At 34.8% G+C, this 17166-nt stretch overlaps 1 protein-coding gene across 6 annotated transcripts in view; it reads right to left on the bottom strand.

Moving 5' to 3' along the window:
* Positions 1-17166, bottom strand: part of OCA2 (OCA2 melanosomal transmembrane protein) — a 358682-nt gene that overhangs the window by 151733 nt on the left and 189783 nt on the right. For all 6 annotated transcript variants that reach the window (XR_006887681.1, XR_006887683.1, XM_046655122.1 and 3 more), the window contains one exon: positions 14145-14272. Coding sequence is in view for 4 of the 6 variants with exons in the window: in XM_046655122.1 (XP_046511078.1) it covers positions 14145-14272 (128 nt within the window). In the remaining 2 variants the exon portion in view is untranslated. The remainder of the gene's footprint in view (positions 1-14144; positions 14273-17166) is intronic.

Genomic DNA, 17166 nt, shown 5'->3' with positions numbered 1-17166 from the left:
AATGGCCTTTCTATATGGAAAGTTAAAAACCTATTAAAACAATCGAGGAAAAGGGAAAATACAAACAGAAATTATAATTAAAAAAAATAACAATGAAAACACTGCCTAATGAAATCTAATGGATGCATTTTTAAGCAGTGATCAGAGGAAAATCATTTCATTAAACACTTTATCGATAAAAATGAAACAATTAAATTCCCAATTCAAAAACCAGAAAAAGAACAAAGTAAACCAAAATAAAGGATGAAAATAATAAAGTTAAAGCAAAAATTAATGACATAGAGAATAGAAAAACAGCAGATCTAATTAATAAGCCAAATCCTGGTTTGTTTGTTTAAAAACGTTAAAGTAGAGAAACCACAAGCAAAATTGATGAAGGGAAAAAAAGGAAAAAGTACAAATATTCAAAATAAGAAAGTATAAAAAGGAAATAATCACTGAAAGAGAAGAAATTTTTAAAAATCATAAATGACTAATTTGGGAGTCTCTGTGAAAATAAATTTCAAAAATGAAATGAGGGTCCTGCCCAGTGGCATAGCAGTTAAGTTTGCACACTCCACTTCAGCGGCCCGGGGTTTGCCAGTTCAGATCCTGGGTGTGGACCTACATACCGCTTGCCAAGCCATGCTGGCAGGCATCCCACATATAAAGTAGAGGAAGATGGGCATGGATGTTAGGTAGGGCCAGTCTTCCTCAGCAAAAAGAAGAGGATTGGCAGCAGATGTTAGCTCAGGGCTAATCTTCCTTAAAGAAAAAAACTAAAAACAAAAATGAGATGAAATGGACAGTTCTCTAGAGAAACAGATTACTAATACTGACCCCATTTGATTTAGAAAGCTTAGACCTATTTCCAAAGAAATAGCATTACTGAATAACTAGTCTGCCACCCAAAAAGAACCAGGCCCAGATGGTTTTACAGGGGAATTATATCACCTCTGGAATAATTTATTACAGATTATTAAAAAGAGGGTAATTTTTTGTTTTTAAGTAATTTATTTCAATAGAAATATTTCATAAAAACTGTACTTAAATTCATTTTAAGTTAGCTTATGCAAACACAGAGTTTGCACACTCACATTTGCATATTAAACAGAAAAAAAAGTGAGAGTGGAACCAAGCTGTACATCACTCAAGGAGGTCATAGTGCAATCAAGTGTTTCCTCATTAGAGTACCTCAAGTTAATCAGGATAAAGAATAAAAATGGCTTCCATTTTCCTGTATATTATTATCACTGGGTATTTTAAAGGAGATATTTATCTCCTTTAGATTACATTGTGAACCAGTTCCCCATCCCACCCACATGCATCTGTTCAGTCTTAGCATACACCTAAACTAGTTATATCACTAACCCATATCCCTGTGAGAAACAGACCTATTAATACCATAGATAATATATTGTAGATAATGAGAGCAAGAAGCAATGAACATTATGGTGTTGGATGGGGACTCAAGGTGTCAATATGAACTAAAAGATACAGACAAATAGACTTATATAGAAACAGATATGGGTGTGTGAGTGTGTGTGTGTGTGTGTGTGTGAGTACACAAACACATATGCCCAGCTCTGCTTCCTGGCAGGGCTTAAAATCATGAACACCTAAATTGCAACAAGCACACCCAGCACTCATATCTTTGTTTCTAAATACCATTTCGCCAATAAAAGGAAAGAGAATTCTTTGAAGAAGCAATTGACTCCAGGACTGGGGCAGGTAAAATACAAAATGAATCAGGAACATTTTGTGATGCCAGAAAATTAGGAAACGCTTGAAAATGGATGAGGGTGTGTCAAAAGAACACAAGAGCCACCTGAAGCTCCTCCCAATGGCCAAAACTGGAACAATTTGAGCAAGAAAGTAAACAATGATAGTATTGGGTAGTAACTCATAGAGTAAACTAAATATCCATGAGCCTTTACTGATGCAAATAAGTAATTAAATAAACAAAGGAGTAGGATAGCTTTTCCTTACAGATGAACTCCAGTTTACAAATGTAGAAGGAATAAGGATAATACAAAATCATCATTAGGTAAATACGACAGTCATAATTGTTGGAGGCAAAGAGCTACTGATGAATGCTAAAATCAATGGTGAAATGTTTGCGGAGAAACATGGCATTAGCTTAGTCTCAAAGTAGTTCCCCACAAAATAATTTATCAATGTTCCACTTTACAGTAGAGAAAATTGGCAGATACCTCATCAACCAAGTGACCAATGTTAACATCACCAATAATGAGACATGCGAATATCTGTACCCCTCAATATGATGCACTGAGAAGGGCCTCTGTGGTACTCTTGCTGAAACTGCATAACTTCAAAATTGTCGTGAGGAAACATTAGATAAACCCAAATTGAGAAGCACTTACAAAGTAAGTGCCAAGACTAAGAAAGACTAAAGAATTATCACAGATTGGAGACTAAGGATACACAACAACTAAATGAAATGTAGAATTCTGGATAGGATCTTGGAACAGAAAAAAGCAATCAGGAAGAAACTGGTGAAACTGAATCATGTCTGTAGTTTAGTTACTATTACTGTACCAATGTTAATTTTCATGTTGTGATAATTTTACTACGGTTATGTAATTTTTTAACTTTAGAGGAAGTTGAGTGATGGGTACCTCATGGTGATGGGTACCTCATGGTGATGGGTTCTATTCTTATAACATTTCTGGAAGTCTAAAATTATTTTAGTGTTTAGAACTAATACATAAAATTCTCCCTATTTCCTTGTTGTTTTTTCAAAGAAAGCATACAAGGAAAAGAAGGGAAAGACTGCCTATATGAAATACCTCACCTTAAACATTTTATTCACCATTTCTAAGATATTGCAACCTAAAAATACCTCATTCATGATGAATTGTTTCCCTATGTGTATTGAAATTTTAGACTCTGAGCTCTTATTTGCAGGGTTCTATCTGTGGGAATGTTGAATAGAGGTTTCCCTAAAGCTATTAAATTATTGTTCTAAGAAGAGATGGCCACAACCTGGGAGAAAGTGAGGCCAAAACTCTGCAACAAAAATCTTCAGATATTTAATGTGTCCATCAGGTCAGAACAAGACAGTTTTATTCCAAATTTTCTTCTTTTAAGGGAAAATACTTCTATACCGAACTTGTTTATATACTCCTACCTGCAAGACTCATCCAGACAATCTTAAACATAGCTTTAAAAGCCACTTAACATTTCAAATCCCTATAAAACAATAGGATAAGTCAGATAATATTCCTTAGCAGAGACTAAGGAATTGGTTAACTTTAAAGGCCTCTAGATCTAAGGAAAACAGGTTTAATTTCTCAAATTTAGAGAGACTCAAAATTGATCTTGAATTCCAAGGGGCAAGATATCTATAGTTTTCCTTGTACCAGGTCCTCTATGGTTTTACCATCTAGAAGACAATCTGATGTTGGTAATGGAAGTCAGTGCAACATAGCTTAATAGACCCAAATGTCTTCCACTGCTTTTCAAAAGCAGAACAGTGCTGACTCACTATCTATGCTTCAGAGTGGGGCATGTTTCAGAATCAGTGGTCACATGAAACAAGAGATATTAGACCCAAAATGTATGCAAGAGAACTCAGGTCCAAAATTGCAGGGAAAAGGGTCAAGAAATCTTCAAAATCTGGAAGGAGTCAAAGGTAGGTATCAGATATTAGTTATGAAACAAGGATTTCAGGCCAAGGTATCGAGATGAGGGCAAGCCAGTCTGAAGGGAATGGCTACTGGGGCAGGGGAGCCAGGTATGTGAGATTTGAGTGGTCCAAGAGTTTGCCTGGGACCTCTCCATACAATACATCACACTTTTCCAGGCTGACAGTGGGTTCATATGTGAATATGTTGAACTAAGCTTTTAATTAAAATTATTAATTAAAAAAAGAGGAGAAAGCATTTTTTGAGTATCAACTGTGAGCTCAACATGAGGCTCAGGACTTTAAATATACAATCTTCTTCGTTCTTCACTAGCAACACTGCGAAATTAGTAAACTTATTCTCAAGATAAGGAAATTGAGGCTTAGAGGTAATGAGTAACTTGTCTAAAATTTCATGACTAGAAAGTGGCAAAACTGGGACTGGAACATGGGTCTCTTTGATGCTAAAATTTGTGCTCTTGAATATTATGATAAATATAACCTGTTAATTTGAATACTAAGCGTCATCCTTGGACCTGGGGTTTGTGCATAGACCACGCCTGAGTGTGCCCACTGGAGTGTTCTCATGGTGCCGTGGTGCTTACAGCATGGGAGAAAATTTCCCATCCATGCACTTCATCATCATGCCAGAGGCTGAATCCACCTAGAATGAGGTTCTGGTTGAGGTCAATGAAGTTGTTTAGACTGGTCATGGAGAGGAAGAGCAGAGTGAGGCCCTGTTGAGTGGGAATGAGTGGGAGCAAAATCGACAAGAGTATTTGGGGATGAAATAACACAGAGTTGACAGCATCTGAGTCTTAAAGTGGCTCCTAACAGTGCTTTTTCTATTTCCAAAAAGGATAGTCAGATGATCTTGCCCAGTCGTTTGTCTCCTCTGGGTCCAGGGCCTGTCAAAATGAGCATTGGGCTGCCCCTCAGCACTGTACTGGGGAAGGCATTCATCTGAATTGGCTTCATTAAGGTTACACTTCATGGCGATTTGGTTAATTCTAAATTCCCCACACTTTAAACTAGTCAAGTTGCAGAATCACTGAACCTCCCAGAAAACCACAATTTGTACAATCTTTTGAACAAAATTTGAAATGCAATAATAACAATCTCAGTCCTCTGTGACTTTCTAAATTCATGATAGGGTGTCAGCAATATATAAGTAATTATGATAGAGAAACATATTCAGCTGAGAACTCAAGTCAAAACACAGAGCTTGGAAACTAAGGCAAGGATGCGTCTCTTAGGTATAGTCAGAAATCCTTCCTGCTGATTTCTGCACCAAAATCACCTGTTTCAATTAATACCTAAACCAAAATCTATTTCAGAATTTTATTTGATTTTTAGAAAGCAGCAACCTTGCTGGGTGGTTTTGTTGAAATTAATTTCAGGCACAAACGAAATCTGTTTTTTCTCGGCTAAAACATATTATACTCCTATAGTTGCCAGAAAATTTTTAAAAATCAATGTAAGTAAATTTTATAAAATTCTGTTCTGACTTGGGGGCCGGCCCGGTGGCACAGCAGTTAAGTTTGCATGTTCTGCTTGTCGGCGGCCCGGGGTTCGCCAGTTCAGATCCTGGGTGCGGACATGGTACCACTTGGCACGCCCTGCTGTTGTAGGCGTCCCACATATAAAGTAGAGGAAGATGGGCATAGATGTTAGCTCAGGGCCAGGCTTCCTCGGCAAAAAGAGGAGGACTGGCAGTAGTTAGCTCAGGGCTAATCTTCCTCAAAAAAAAAAAATTCTATTCTGACTTACTGAGATAAATATAATTAATGCTTCATGTATCTGAATGATTAAGATACAGATCCTAAAGGAAACATCTAGACAAATTCTCCCAACTTAGTGCCCATATGTAGAAACTACCTGATTCTTATCACTAGGATACTGCCACAGAAAAATGGATATAATGAGAAGTAACTGAGCTATAACTAATCAAGGTAACTAAATCAATACATCCAGTTTGTCATTCCTAATTGCGAAGAGAAAAACAAGCGGCAATTAGAGAGAATGAAATGAGCTATAATGAACACATAAGAAAAAATTAAAGGATTAAAGAGCCCAAAATTGTCTACAAATAAATTAAATATCAAAGAAAATAAATATCATGTAACTCTTTTCAAAGAACCATTATTACTCTCATATCCACAATTACATAAGGCGGTATAAAGCATTGGGTGGTAAGGAAACACCAGCATGGTCCCAAAAGATTCAGCATGGAGTGTAGGCTAGGGATAGGGGTTGGTCTCCAGCTCTCATCAGCTCCTAGAGTGTATGCTGAGGACTCTACCAACTTGGGAGTACCCTTATTATTACAATTATTACTCTGGCCTCAAAGAAGAAATAGGAAAATAAAATGAACACTAGAAAATGTTACCCAGCTAATGTATCTAAACATATGCACACAGAGAAAAAATACAGAAACATTATTGTATTTGTGAAACATTCCAGGTCAATTTTAAAGTCCACTTTAATTGGTTTTACTTTGCTGTAGACCACTTTGTTATGTTAGAGATAAATAAACTTTGAAATACCCCTCAAGGAAAACTCAGCTGCTAACATAATTCACATTGTTTTGGAATTATTACTAGCTTTGGAAATCACAAATCATTGACGTCAGAAGGAAAACAGAAATAAACAGAGAAATAAATAAAAACAGATATAGGGGAGCTTAACTTTGGAATGGCCAGATGAGGAGCTCTGAAGTCCCACTTCCCAGCACAACAACCATAAGTGGTGGCAAAAAAATTTTTTTAATCAAAGTCTCTGGAAATTATCCTAAGGGGATACAGCCAATGATAACATATATTCAAGAAAATCTTGATGAGAACAATAATAGTCAGTGGCACTTGAACTATAACCCACTCCCCATCCCAAGCTCAGCATGGGCGATACTCTATTGGTAAGTCCAAGAACAGTCAAGAGAACCACAGTTATCTCCCTGGCAGGAGCAGGCTACTAGCATTCCTTATCTCCCCAGCTCCATATTGCAGAGCCTAATTCCAAGAGAGTTTGGCCAAGAAATCAAGGATTCTCTTCCTCTGCCCAGCCCCCACTCATTGGGTGTAAGTTCTACCTGAGGTGCATCAGAGCAAGAATACTGGGACCCTGATTGGCCTCACCCTTGCTCACTTGGAGGGTAAAAGTTCCACACCAGCAGAAGCAAGGCTAGAAGACCAGAGACTACTGCCCTCACTCATTGCTCTATTTATACAGCAAAGGTGTCATTCCAAGAGAAGCAGGCCATTACCCCCGGCCCTACCTATTTAGCAGTGATTCTGAGATTTTGCCCAGGGGGAGAGGCAGCCCACAAGAAAATAGAGCTCTGAAACTCTCCCAAAAGAAACCAACTTTATTTAAAACACAGTGTGGGGAAGTTCAAGCCTCAGGGTACTCCAAAAACAATGGAGATTTGATGGTAAGGAATTAAGAGGAGGCTGATAGCTTCAAGAGAGCCACAACGTGGGCTATAGGCCAGCTAGTTTACCAGAGGGAACCAGGAAAAGAGACAGCAAAGAAGAACTTTTCTAGGGTCAGAATAAACCTCAGACTAGCCTCAAAAACTACCCTTGCAAAGGGAAGCAAATTTAACTGAACCACACTGTGGAGAAATTTATGACCCAGGGTATTGTAAAAAAGAAAAAAAAAAACAATAGAGCAATTATTTGGGAATTAGTGGCATCTAACAGCTAAGTGTGATATCCACAGAGACAAATATCATTAACAGAGAGTTCAGGAAAAAAGATTGTCAAAGGGACATATAAAAAACAAACAGAAAATGGTTTACATAAATACTATCTTCTCAGTATTTACATTAAATGCAAATGAAATAAACACACCAATTAAAAGGCAGATATCAGCTGAATGATTTTTTAAAAAAATATGACCCAACTATATGCTATCTATAAGCAGTTTACTTTAGATTCAAAGATCCAAATATGTTGAAAGTAAAAGGATGGAAAAATATATACCATATAAACAATAACCAAGAGAGCTGGCATGGCTATGCTAATATCAGACAAAATTGACTTTAAGATAAAAATTATTTCTAGAGACAAAAAAGGACTTTTATAATGGTTTCATATAAATAGAATCAACAACAAGCCCCCAGGGAGATAAATCAGCAGCCAGAGTTGCTAAAATATATTATCTAAAATTTCCAGTTTTCAACAAAAACAGGAAAATATAACCCATACTCTAGGGGGAAAAATAATCAATAGAAATTTTCTATGAGGGGACATAGATGTTGGACTTACAAAAAACTTCAAAGAAGAATTTTAAATATGTTCAGAGAATTAAAGAAAATCACGTTTAAAGAATTGAAAAATGAAGACAATGATGCATTCACTAGAGAATATCATAAAGAGATAAAAATTATTTTTAAGAGACTGCAATGGAAATTCTGGAATTGAAAAATATGAATGAAATAAAACATTCACCAGAGGAACTCACAACAGATTTGAGACGACATAAAAAGACTTAGTGAAGATGGAGATATATCAATAGAAATTATCTGATCTGAAGAAGAGAAAGAAAAAAATGAAGAAATATGAACAAAATATTGAAGAATTGTGAGAAACCATCAAGAGAACTAACATGGCCAATGGGAGTCCCAGAAATAGAGAATAACATATTTTAAAGAAAAAGAGAGGGAGAATAATGTAATTGAAGGAATAATAACCAGAAACTATCCAACTACTCAACTGGTCTTTTTTAAAAGTTAACCTACAGATCTGAAAAGCTCAAAGAAACACAAGTAGGATAAACATAAAGAGAGTCACACCTAGATGCATCATAGTAAAACTAGTGAAAGACAGAAAAAGAAAAGTCTCAAGAGCAGCAACAGAAAAATGACTCCATATGCATAGGAGGAAAACAATAAGATTAAAAGCTGACTTCTCCTAAGAAGTAATGGAGACCAGAGGGCAGTAGGATGATAGATTTGGAGTGCTAAAAGAAAAAATACCTATCACCTAAGGATTCTCTATTGATCCAGAAAAACTATCCTTTGAAAATGAAGGCAAAATAAAAGCATTCACATACAAACAAAGACTAAGAGAATTTGTTGCTAGCAGACCTACTCTACATGATATACTAAAGGAATTCCTTCAGGATGACACCATATGACAACTTAAATTCATACAAGGAAATAAATATCCATGGAAAAGGTAAATACCTGGATATATAAAAGACTATGAACATATTTTTTATTTTCTTCTCTTTATTTAAAATACATTGCATAAAATAATAATAATGATAAAACTGTATGTTAGGCATATAACAAAGATATAACATATGTGACAATAAAAGCACAAAAGAGGGAGGAAAACTGGAGGTGTAGTGGATGAAGATTTCTATATTTTACTGGCAGTAAATTACTATTAATCCTAGGTAGACTGTAGTAAATTAAAGTACATAACTTATCCCCTACAGTAACCCATAAGAAAATAATTCAAAAACATGGTGTAAAAAAAGAAACAGAAGAGAATTTAAATGGTACACAAGAAAATATTTATTTAGCACAAAGAAAGCAGTAAAGAGAAGAGAGGAACAAAAAATAAATGAGACATAGTGAGAACAAATAGCAAAATGGCAGGCATAAACTTAACCATATGAATAATCTAATTAAATGTGAATGGATTAAACATTTCAATCTAAAGAAAAACTGTTAGACTGGATTTTGTTTAAATCCCATTATTAGCCCATGCAAATAGTAAACAAAAGAAGGCTGAAGTGGTTATATCAGTATCAGTCAAAATAATTTCTAACAGAAAAATATTGCTAAAGAAAAAGGACATTTAATAATGATAAAAGTTCAATTCATTTGAGTGATATAATAATTATAAAATATATGTACCTAACAACAGATCCTCCCGATACATGAAGCAAAAACTGACACACCTGAAGGGAAAAATACACAATTCAACTATAATAGTTGAAGACTTCAATACCCCACTCTCAATAATTAATAGAACAACTACACAGAATATTGGTAACATATAAGACTTAAACAAAACTATTAAGAATGACATATCTGACATTTATAGAACACTCTACAAAACAACAGCAGAATACACATACTTTCAAGCACAACTGGAATATTCTCCCCCAGGAAAGACTGAATGCAAGACCATAAAACAAGTCTCAATAAAATTAAAAGGACTAAAATGACACAAAATATGTTCTATGACCACAATTGAATTGAATTAAAAACTAAAAAACGAAAGAAATATGGGTGATCCTCAAATATTTGTAACTTAAAAAACATACTTCTTGGCCCAGCCTGGTGGCGTACTGGTTAAGTTCACGTGCTCTGCTTCAGCAGTCCAGGGTTCACAGGTTCAGATCCTGGGTGCAGACCTACATACCACTCATCAAGACATGTTGTGGCAGGGTCTCACATACAAAACAGAGGAAGATTGGCAAGAGATGTTAGCTCAGGGCCAATCTTTCTCACAAAAAAAGTAACCCATACTTCTCAATAACCCATGAGTCAAAAAAACAAAAATTACAAGGAAAATTAGAAAATATTTTGAACTAGATTAAAATGAAGAAAAATACACATAATTTAAGGGATGCAGAGAAGTGATGCTCATGGGAAATGTATAGCTTTAGATGCTTATATAAGAAAATAAGAAAGATCTCAAGTCAATAACCTGAGGTTCCACCTTAAGAATCTAGTGGAAAAAAAGAAAACATTGAATCAAGGACAATTGGAAAAAACGAAATAATAAAGATTAAAGCAGAAATTAATTAAATAGAAAACAAAAAACTACAGAGAAAATCAACGAGATTAAAATTTGCTTTTTTAAAACAAGATCAACAAGACTGTCACACTTTACCTAAACTGATCAAGAAGAAAAAGAGAGAATACACAAATCACCAAAATCAGAAGTGAAAGAGAGGACATCACTAATGACTTCACAGAAATAAAAAGTATTGTAATGCAACATTATAAACAACTTAGGCCAAAAATTAGACAACTTAGATGAAATAGACAAATTCACAGAAGAAAAAAATTACTAAAATTTACTCAAGAAGAAACAGAACATCTGAATAGACCAAAGAAATTGAATTAGTAAAACAAACACAAAACCTTCCCACAAATTAAATTCTAGGACCCAATGGCTTTACTGAACACTTTTATTAAATATTTAAAAGCAATTCTTCACAAACTCTTCTACAAAGAACACTTCTCAACTCATTCTGTGTTACACTGATACCAAAGCCAGAAAAAGACATCACAAGAAAATAATAATACAGACCAATATCCGTCATGAATATAAACACAAAAATTCTCAACAAAATATTAGCAAACTGATTTCAACATCTTATCATACACCATGACCACACGAGATTTATCCCAGAAATGCAAAGTAGATTTAACATCTGAAAACCAACTAATGTAGTATATGATATTAATAGATTCAAATTAGTAGACTCAAGAATAAAAATCACATAGTCATTTCAATAGATACAAACAAAGCATTTAACAAAATCCAATATACCTTTCTGATAAAAATTCACAACAAACTAAACCATATCATAATTTTCTTAACCTGATAAATGGCTTATATAAAAAAACCTGCAACTAACATTATGCATAATGCTGAAAAACTGAATTATTTTCCCCTAAGATCAGGAACAAGGTATGGATGTCAGTGCTTACCACTTCTATTCAACATTGAACTGGAGGTTCTATTCAACAAGACAAGAAAAAAAGAGAAGAAAAAACAGGAGGGCAATTGAGGGAGAGAGAGGGGGAGAGAGTGTGAGATAGTTAAAGGCATCCAGATCAGAAAAGAAAAATTGAAATGTCTTTATTTGCAGATGACATGAAAGAAAACTCTAAGGAACCCAAAAATAACTACTAGACTAATAAATGAGTTCAACAAGGTCACAGGACACAATATCAATATAAAAAATTAATTATATTTCTATATAATGGCAATGTACGATCAGAATATGAAATTAAGAAAATTATTGCATTCAAAATATCATCAAAAAGAATATAATCCACAATTATAAATTTAACATAAGAAATGCAAAACTTGTACCAAAATTTTTTTAAACATTGCCCTTCACTTTATTTTTTTAGGTTTTATTTCTTAAGGAAGATCAGCCCTGAGCTAACATCTGTTGCCAATCTTCCTCTTTTTTTTCCTTTTTTTCTCCCCAAAGGCCCAGTACATAGTTGTATATCCTAGTTGTCAGTCCTACTTATCTGTGGGATGCCACCACAGCATGCCTTGATGAGCGGTGCATAGGTCTGTGTCCAGGATCTGAAACAGTGAACCCCAGGCTGCCAAAGCAGAGTGCACAAACTCAACCACTATGCCACTGGGCCAGCACCCCAAATTTTTTTAATTGCCTTCAAAATATACCATTAATAAAATGAAAAGAAAGCCAAAGACTGGGAGAAAATATTTGCAAATCATATATCTGATGAAAGATTTCTGTCCAGAATATATAAAGGACTCTTATGACTCAATAAAAAGGTAAACAATCCAAATAGAAAATGGTGGAAAGACCTGAATAGAAATTCATCAAAGGGGATACAGAAATGGCTAATAACACGGAAAGATGCTGAATATCATAATGAGATACCACTTCACACCAACTAGAATGTCTATAGTCAAAAATAAGGGCAACAGGAAGCCGACCCAGTGGAATGGTGGTTAAGTTTGCACACTCACTCCACTTTGGTGGCCCAGGGTTTGCCGGTTCAGATCCCAGGTGTGGACCTACAGACTGCTCATCAAGCCATGCTATGGCAGCATCCCACATACAAAATAGAGGAAGATTGGCACAGATGTTAGCTCAGGGCTAATCTTCCTCACCGAAAAGAAAGACAATAGGTGATAGCAAGGATGTGGAGAAACTGCCATCTTATTACATTGCTGGTGGGAACGTAAAATGGTACAGCCACTGTGGAAAACATTTTGGCAGTTTCTTAAGCTAAACTTATAATAAGAGCTAGCATCTACCCAGAAGAAATGAAAATATATGTCCAGCCAAAGACTTATACACAAATGTACACAAATATTTTGATAGTAATATTCATAATATGCCAAAACTGGAAACAAGACAAATGTCTATCAACTGGTGAATGGGTAAATAAAGTATGGCATATCTATATAGTGAAATACTATTCAGCAATAAAACAAATGATCTAAAGATACATACTAGAACATGGATGAACCTCAACATCATTATTCCAATTAAAGAAACCAGACAGAAAAGACTATACAGTATATGACTCCTTTTAGATGGAATGTACAGGAAAGGCAAATCCTTAGGTAGAATGAAGTTTAGTGATTGCCTGTAGCTGGTGTTGAGTGCCAGAACTGACTGTAAATGAGCATGAGGGATCTTTTTGCAGTGATGGAAATATCCTAAATTTACTAAAAGTTATGAATTGTAAACCTAAAATGGGTGAATTTTGATATGTAAATTATATCTCAATAAACTTGCTTTAAAAATTTCAATGTTTACTCCATCAACACAACGTGAAATATAAAATTGAGGAAAATATACCAAAACCTCAGATGAAATAGCAGTTTACACCCAGAGTAAAGATGCAATTGAGGCAGAGATATTCAAGTCCAATCATGAAAACAGTAACCAGAATTTTCCCCTCCACAGTCTATGCGTTCAATGTGGTAAAAACACTTGGAAAAGAAAAGGTGAAGTTTTTGAGTAGTAAATCAAGATCATAGAGTATAATTCACAACTCCCTGACAGGTTTGAAGGGCCTGCATGAGTCACCTGATTACATCTACACAATCAATCATGAGTAAAGACATAAATTTCAAATATGGGACCCATTTTTAAAAAATTAGGAAAAAAAAATAGTATCAATGTTTTAACCCAGATAACAATGTAAACAGAATGAGTCTGTTGTCATAAAGTTAAGGTAATTAATGTGAGACATTTGGTGTGCTTGAGGGGATCCTTTGGACAGCAGTATTTTTCTACATCCATACACTTCTGTATTTGAGGAGGACACAAGTTTATAAATCAAGTCGCTAGACTGAAAAGTATTGTGAATAATTTTGTAACAACAGCTATAATAAAAAATATATATTATTCACTCTTTTCTCTGATATAGTCTTTTCCATGATAACAGAATATTTACTTAAATATTACATAAAATGAAATAGATCATCAAGACAATATTACCCAGTAAACTTGCTATAATGAGTCATTTTGCTCCAAACTCAACTTAGAGCAAATTCTTCTTTCTAGTAAATGAAATTGCAAGTTTACAAACCACAAGATTAATTGAAGGGGAAAAAAAACAACCACCAAATAATTTTATCAGAAATATTTAGGTGGCTGAGATAAAAGCTGGTTTAACTTAAAATAGTCTAATTACAACCTTCATCATTTTTCACTTAGTGAATATGTGGAAAGACTTACAGACTTAGGTTTTCTTCATTACTAAATAAAATATGAATATAAAAATCAGGTAAAAGATCATATTGCAAAAGGTCTAAAGTCTTACCTCCATCAGAACAAAGAGTGCGGCAAAGAATAGAAGAGTTGCCCATTCCACACGGTGTAGAATTATCTCAAAATCATGGATATCAGCCAAAATTAGCAACCAGATGGCACCCAGAATAGCAATCCACCCTGAAAAACAAATAAATGGACGTGCAGATGTAATTCAATTGTTAACACACTAATTAATTTTCATCATCTGATTGTTTTTTTCTTTATTGAGGATAATTGATATTCTGCAGAATGAACAAATTTTAAATGTACAATTAATATTTTGGCTAATGTATATACCCATGAACCAACACTACAATCAAGACAATGAACATATCCTCCACCTCCAGCAGTTTACTCATGCCCACGTCCTTGTATCCCTCTAGCTCCTGCTGTCACCCCAGCCTACCCGCAGGAAATGATTCATTTCTTTCCTTTCACTATAGATGAGCTTATATTTTCTGTATTTTCCAGAAATGCAATCACACCACATGTATATTTTTATCTGACTGCTTCCATTCCACACAAATGTTTTAAGATTGGTCAGTGTTGGTTTTGTGGATCAACAGTTCATTCTTTTTTATTGTTTAGTAGCACGCCACAGTATGGCTATGCCACAATGTGCACAGTCATTCATCATTGATAGATGTTTACACTGTTTCCAGTGCTTGGCTATTACAAATATATGTGCTATGAACTCTCATATATGATTATCTATAGGTACATATGCTTTCAGTTCCCTTGGGTAAACACAGAGAAATGGAATGATTGCATCATATGATAGGTTATTATTATGGAATATTTATGTTTTAAGAAACTGTGAAACTGTTTTCTAAAATTGTTGTAACATTTTACAATCTCACCAGCAGTGTATAAGAATGTCAGTGCCTCCACATCTTCAATACTTGGTTAGCCTTTTTGATTTTTGAGGGTTATGAAGTGGTATCTCATTGTGCTTTCAAAGTGCATTTCCCTAATGACTAATCATGTTGAGCACCTTTTTATATGCCTATTTTCCATCCATATATCTTCTTTCATGAAGTTTTTGTTCAAACAGTCTGTTCATTTTTTTCCTGAGTAGGGCAAATAAAATCCAAAATGAGTACAAGAAAATAAATAATAAAGATTGGAGCAGGAATCAATGAAATAGAAAAATATTAGAGAAAACCAACGGTACCAAAACTTAGCTCTTGGAAAAGATCAAGAAGATTGACAAACCTTAACCAATCTGAATATGACAAAACGTGAGATGACGAAAATTGCCAATATCAAGAATAAGATCAGTGACATGACTACAGATTCTACAGACGTAGAAAAAGTATTAGTTTTCTATATCTGCTATAACAAATTACCACAAAGACAGTGGCTTAAAAGAAAACCTACTTCTTATATCAGAGTTTTCATACATCAGAAGTATGCTGGGCTTAGTTGGGTCTCTGACTAGAGGCTCATCAAGACAAAGCTAAGGTGTTGGCAGGGCAGCATTCCTTTCTGGAAGCTCTAGGAGAGACTCTGTTTCCTTGCCCATTCACTTTGTTGACATAATTCACTCCCTTGCCCCGTAAGACTGTAGTCCCCACTTGTTTGCTGGCTGCCACCCAGGAATTGTTCTCAGCTTCTAGAGGCCACCCACATTCCCTGGCTCATGACCCCCTTCCTCTATCTTCAAAGCCAGCAATGGTGGGTCAAGTCCCTCTCACACTTCAAATGTCTCCTGCCTCTTCTTCTGTCACATCTCTCGAAGTGACTCTTTTGTCTTCCACTTCCACTTTTAAGGACCTATGTGATTACATTGGGCCCAGCTGGATAACCCAGGAAAATCTCTTTATATTAAGGCTTATAACCTTAATTCTACCCGCAAAGTCCCTTTTGCCATGTAACATAACATACACAGACATTAACATCAAGAATTTGAGTGTGGGCACCTTTGAGGGGATATAAATATATATATATGGGTTAATTTGGGAAGAATTAGCATTTTAATAATATAAGGTCTTCTGATTTATGAACATGGTGTTTATCTCAACCTATTTAGGTCTTCTTTAGTTTTTCCTAAGAATATTTTGTAGAAATGCCAGCCATTTTTTTGTGTAGAAATTAACAAACTCATTCTAAAATTCACATGGGGATGTAAAGGACCTAAAATAGCCAATACAACCTTGAAGAAGGACAAAGTTGGAGAACATGTATTACTTCACTTCGGGACTTACTATAAAGCTACAATAATCAAAACAGTGTAGTACTGAATTAATACAGTCGAACTGATCGATGGAGAGTCCAGGCATACACTCACATATTGATGGTCAATGGATTTTCAACAAAGGTTCAATGACAGTTTGTGAAGAAAGAGCCATTTTTTCCAGAAATGGTGCTGGAAAAACTGGATATCCACACGCAAAAAAAATTTTTAATTGATCTGTTTATTGAATCATATATAAAAGTTAACTAAATGGATTATAAGCCTAAATGTAAAATTTATAACTATAAAACTTATAGAATAAAACATAGAAAAAAAATCTCTTTGACATTGGGAAAGGTGTTTTAAATACAACACTAAAAGTGTAATTCATAAAATGAAATTTTCATTAATTGGACTTTATCAAAATTATAAATCCATGTTTTTCAAAAGTCATTGTTAAGTAAAAGCAAAGATAAGACACAGACAAGGAGAAAATATATGCAAATTATTTATCTGATAAAGGACTCAAATCCAGAATAGATTTTTAAAAATTCTCAAAACTCAACAATAAGTAAAGAAACAACCCAATTAAGATAGGGAATATTTTTAACTGACATCTCACGAAAGAAGATATAAAGATGGCAAATAAGCACATGAAAAGATGCTCAGTACTACCAGTCATTAGGGAAATGCAAAGTAAAACCACAATGACATTTCACTACATACCTTAGAATGTGTAAAAGCAACAAGGCAGACCAAGCTAAGTGTTCACAAGGATTTGGAGGAACTGGAACTCTCAGATAGCACTGGTGGAATTATAAAATGGTACAACCACTTTGGAAAACAGTTTGGCAGT

This window comes from Equus quagga, chromosome 2 (genome assembly GCF_021613505.1).
Source record: "Equus quagga isolate Etosha38 chromosome 2, UCLA_HA_Equagga_1.0, whole genome shotgun sequence".
Taxonomy (NCBI): Eukaryota; Metazoa; Chordata; class Mammalia; order Perissodactyla; family Equidae; genus Equus; species Equus quagga.
The sequence above is the reverse complement of the archived record's forward strand: the minus strand, read 5'-3'. Positions and strand labels throughout refer to the sequence as shown.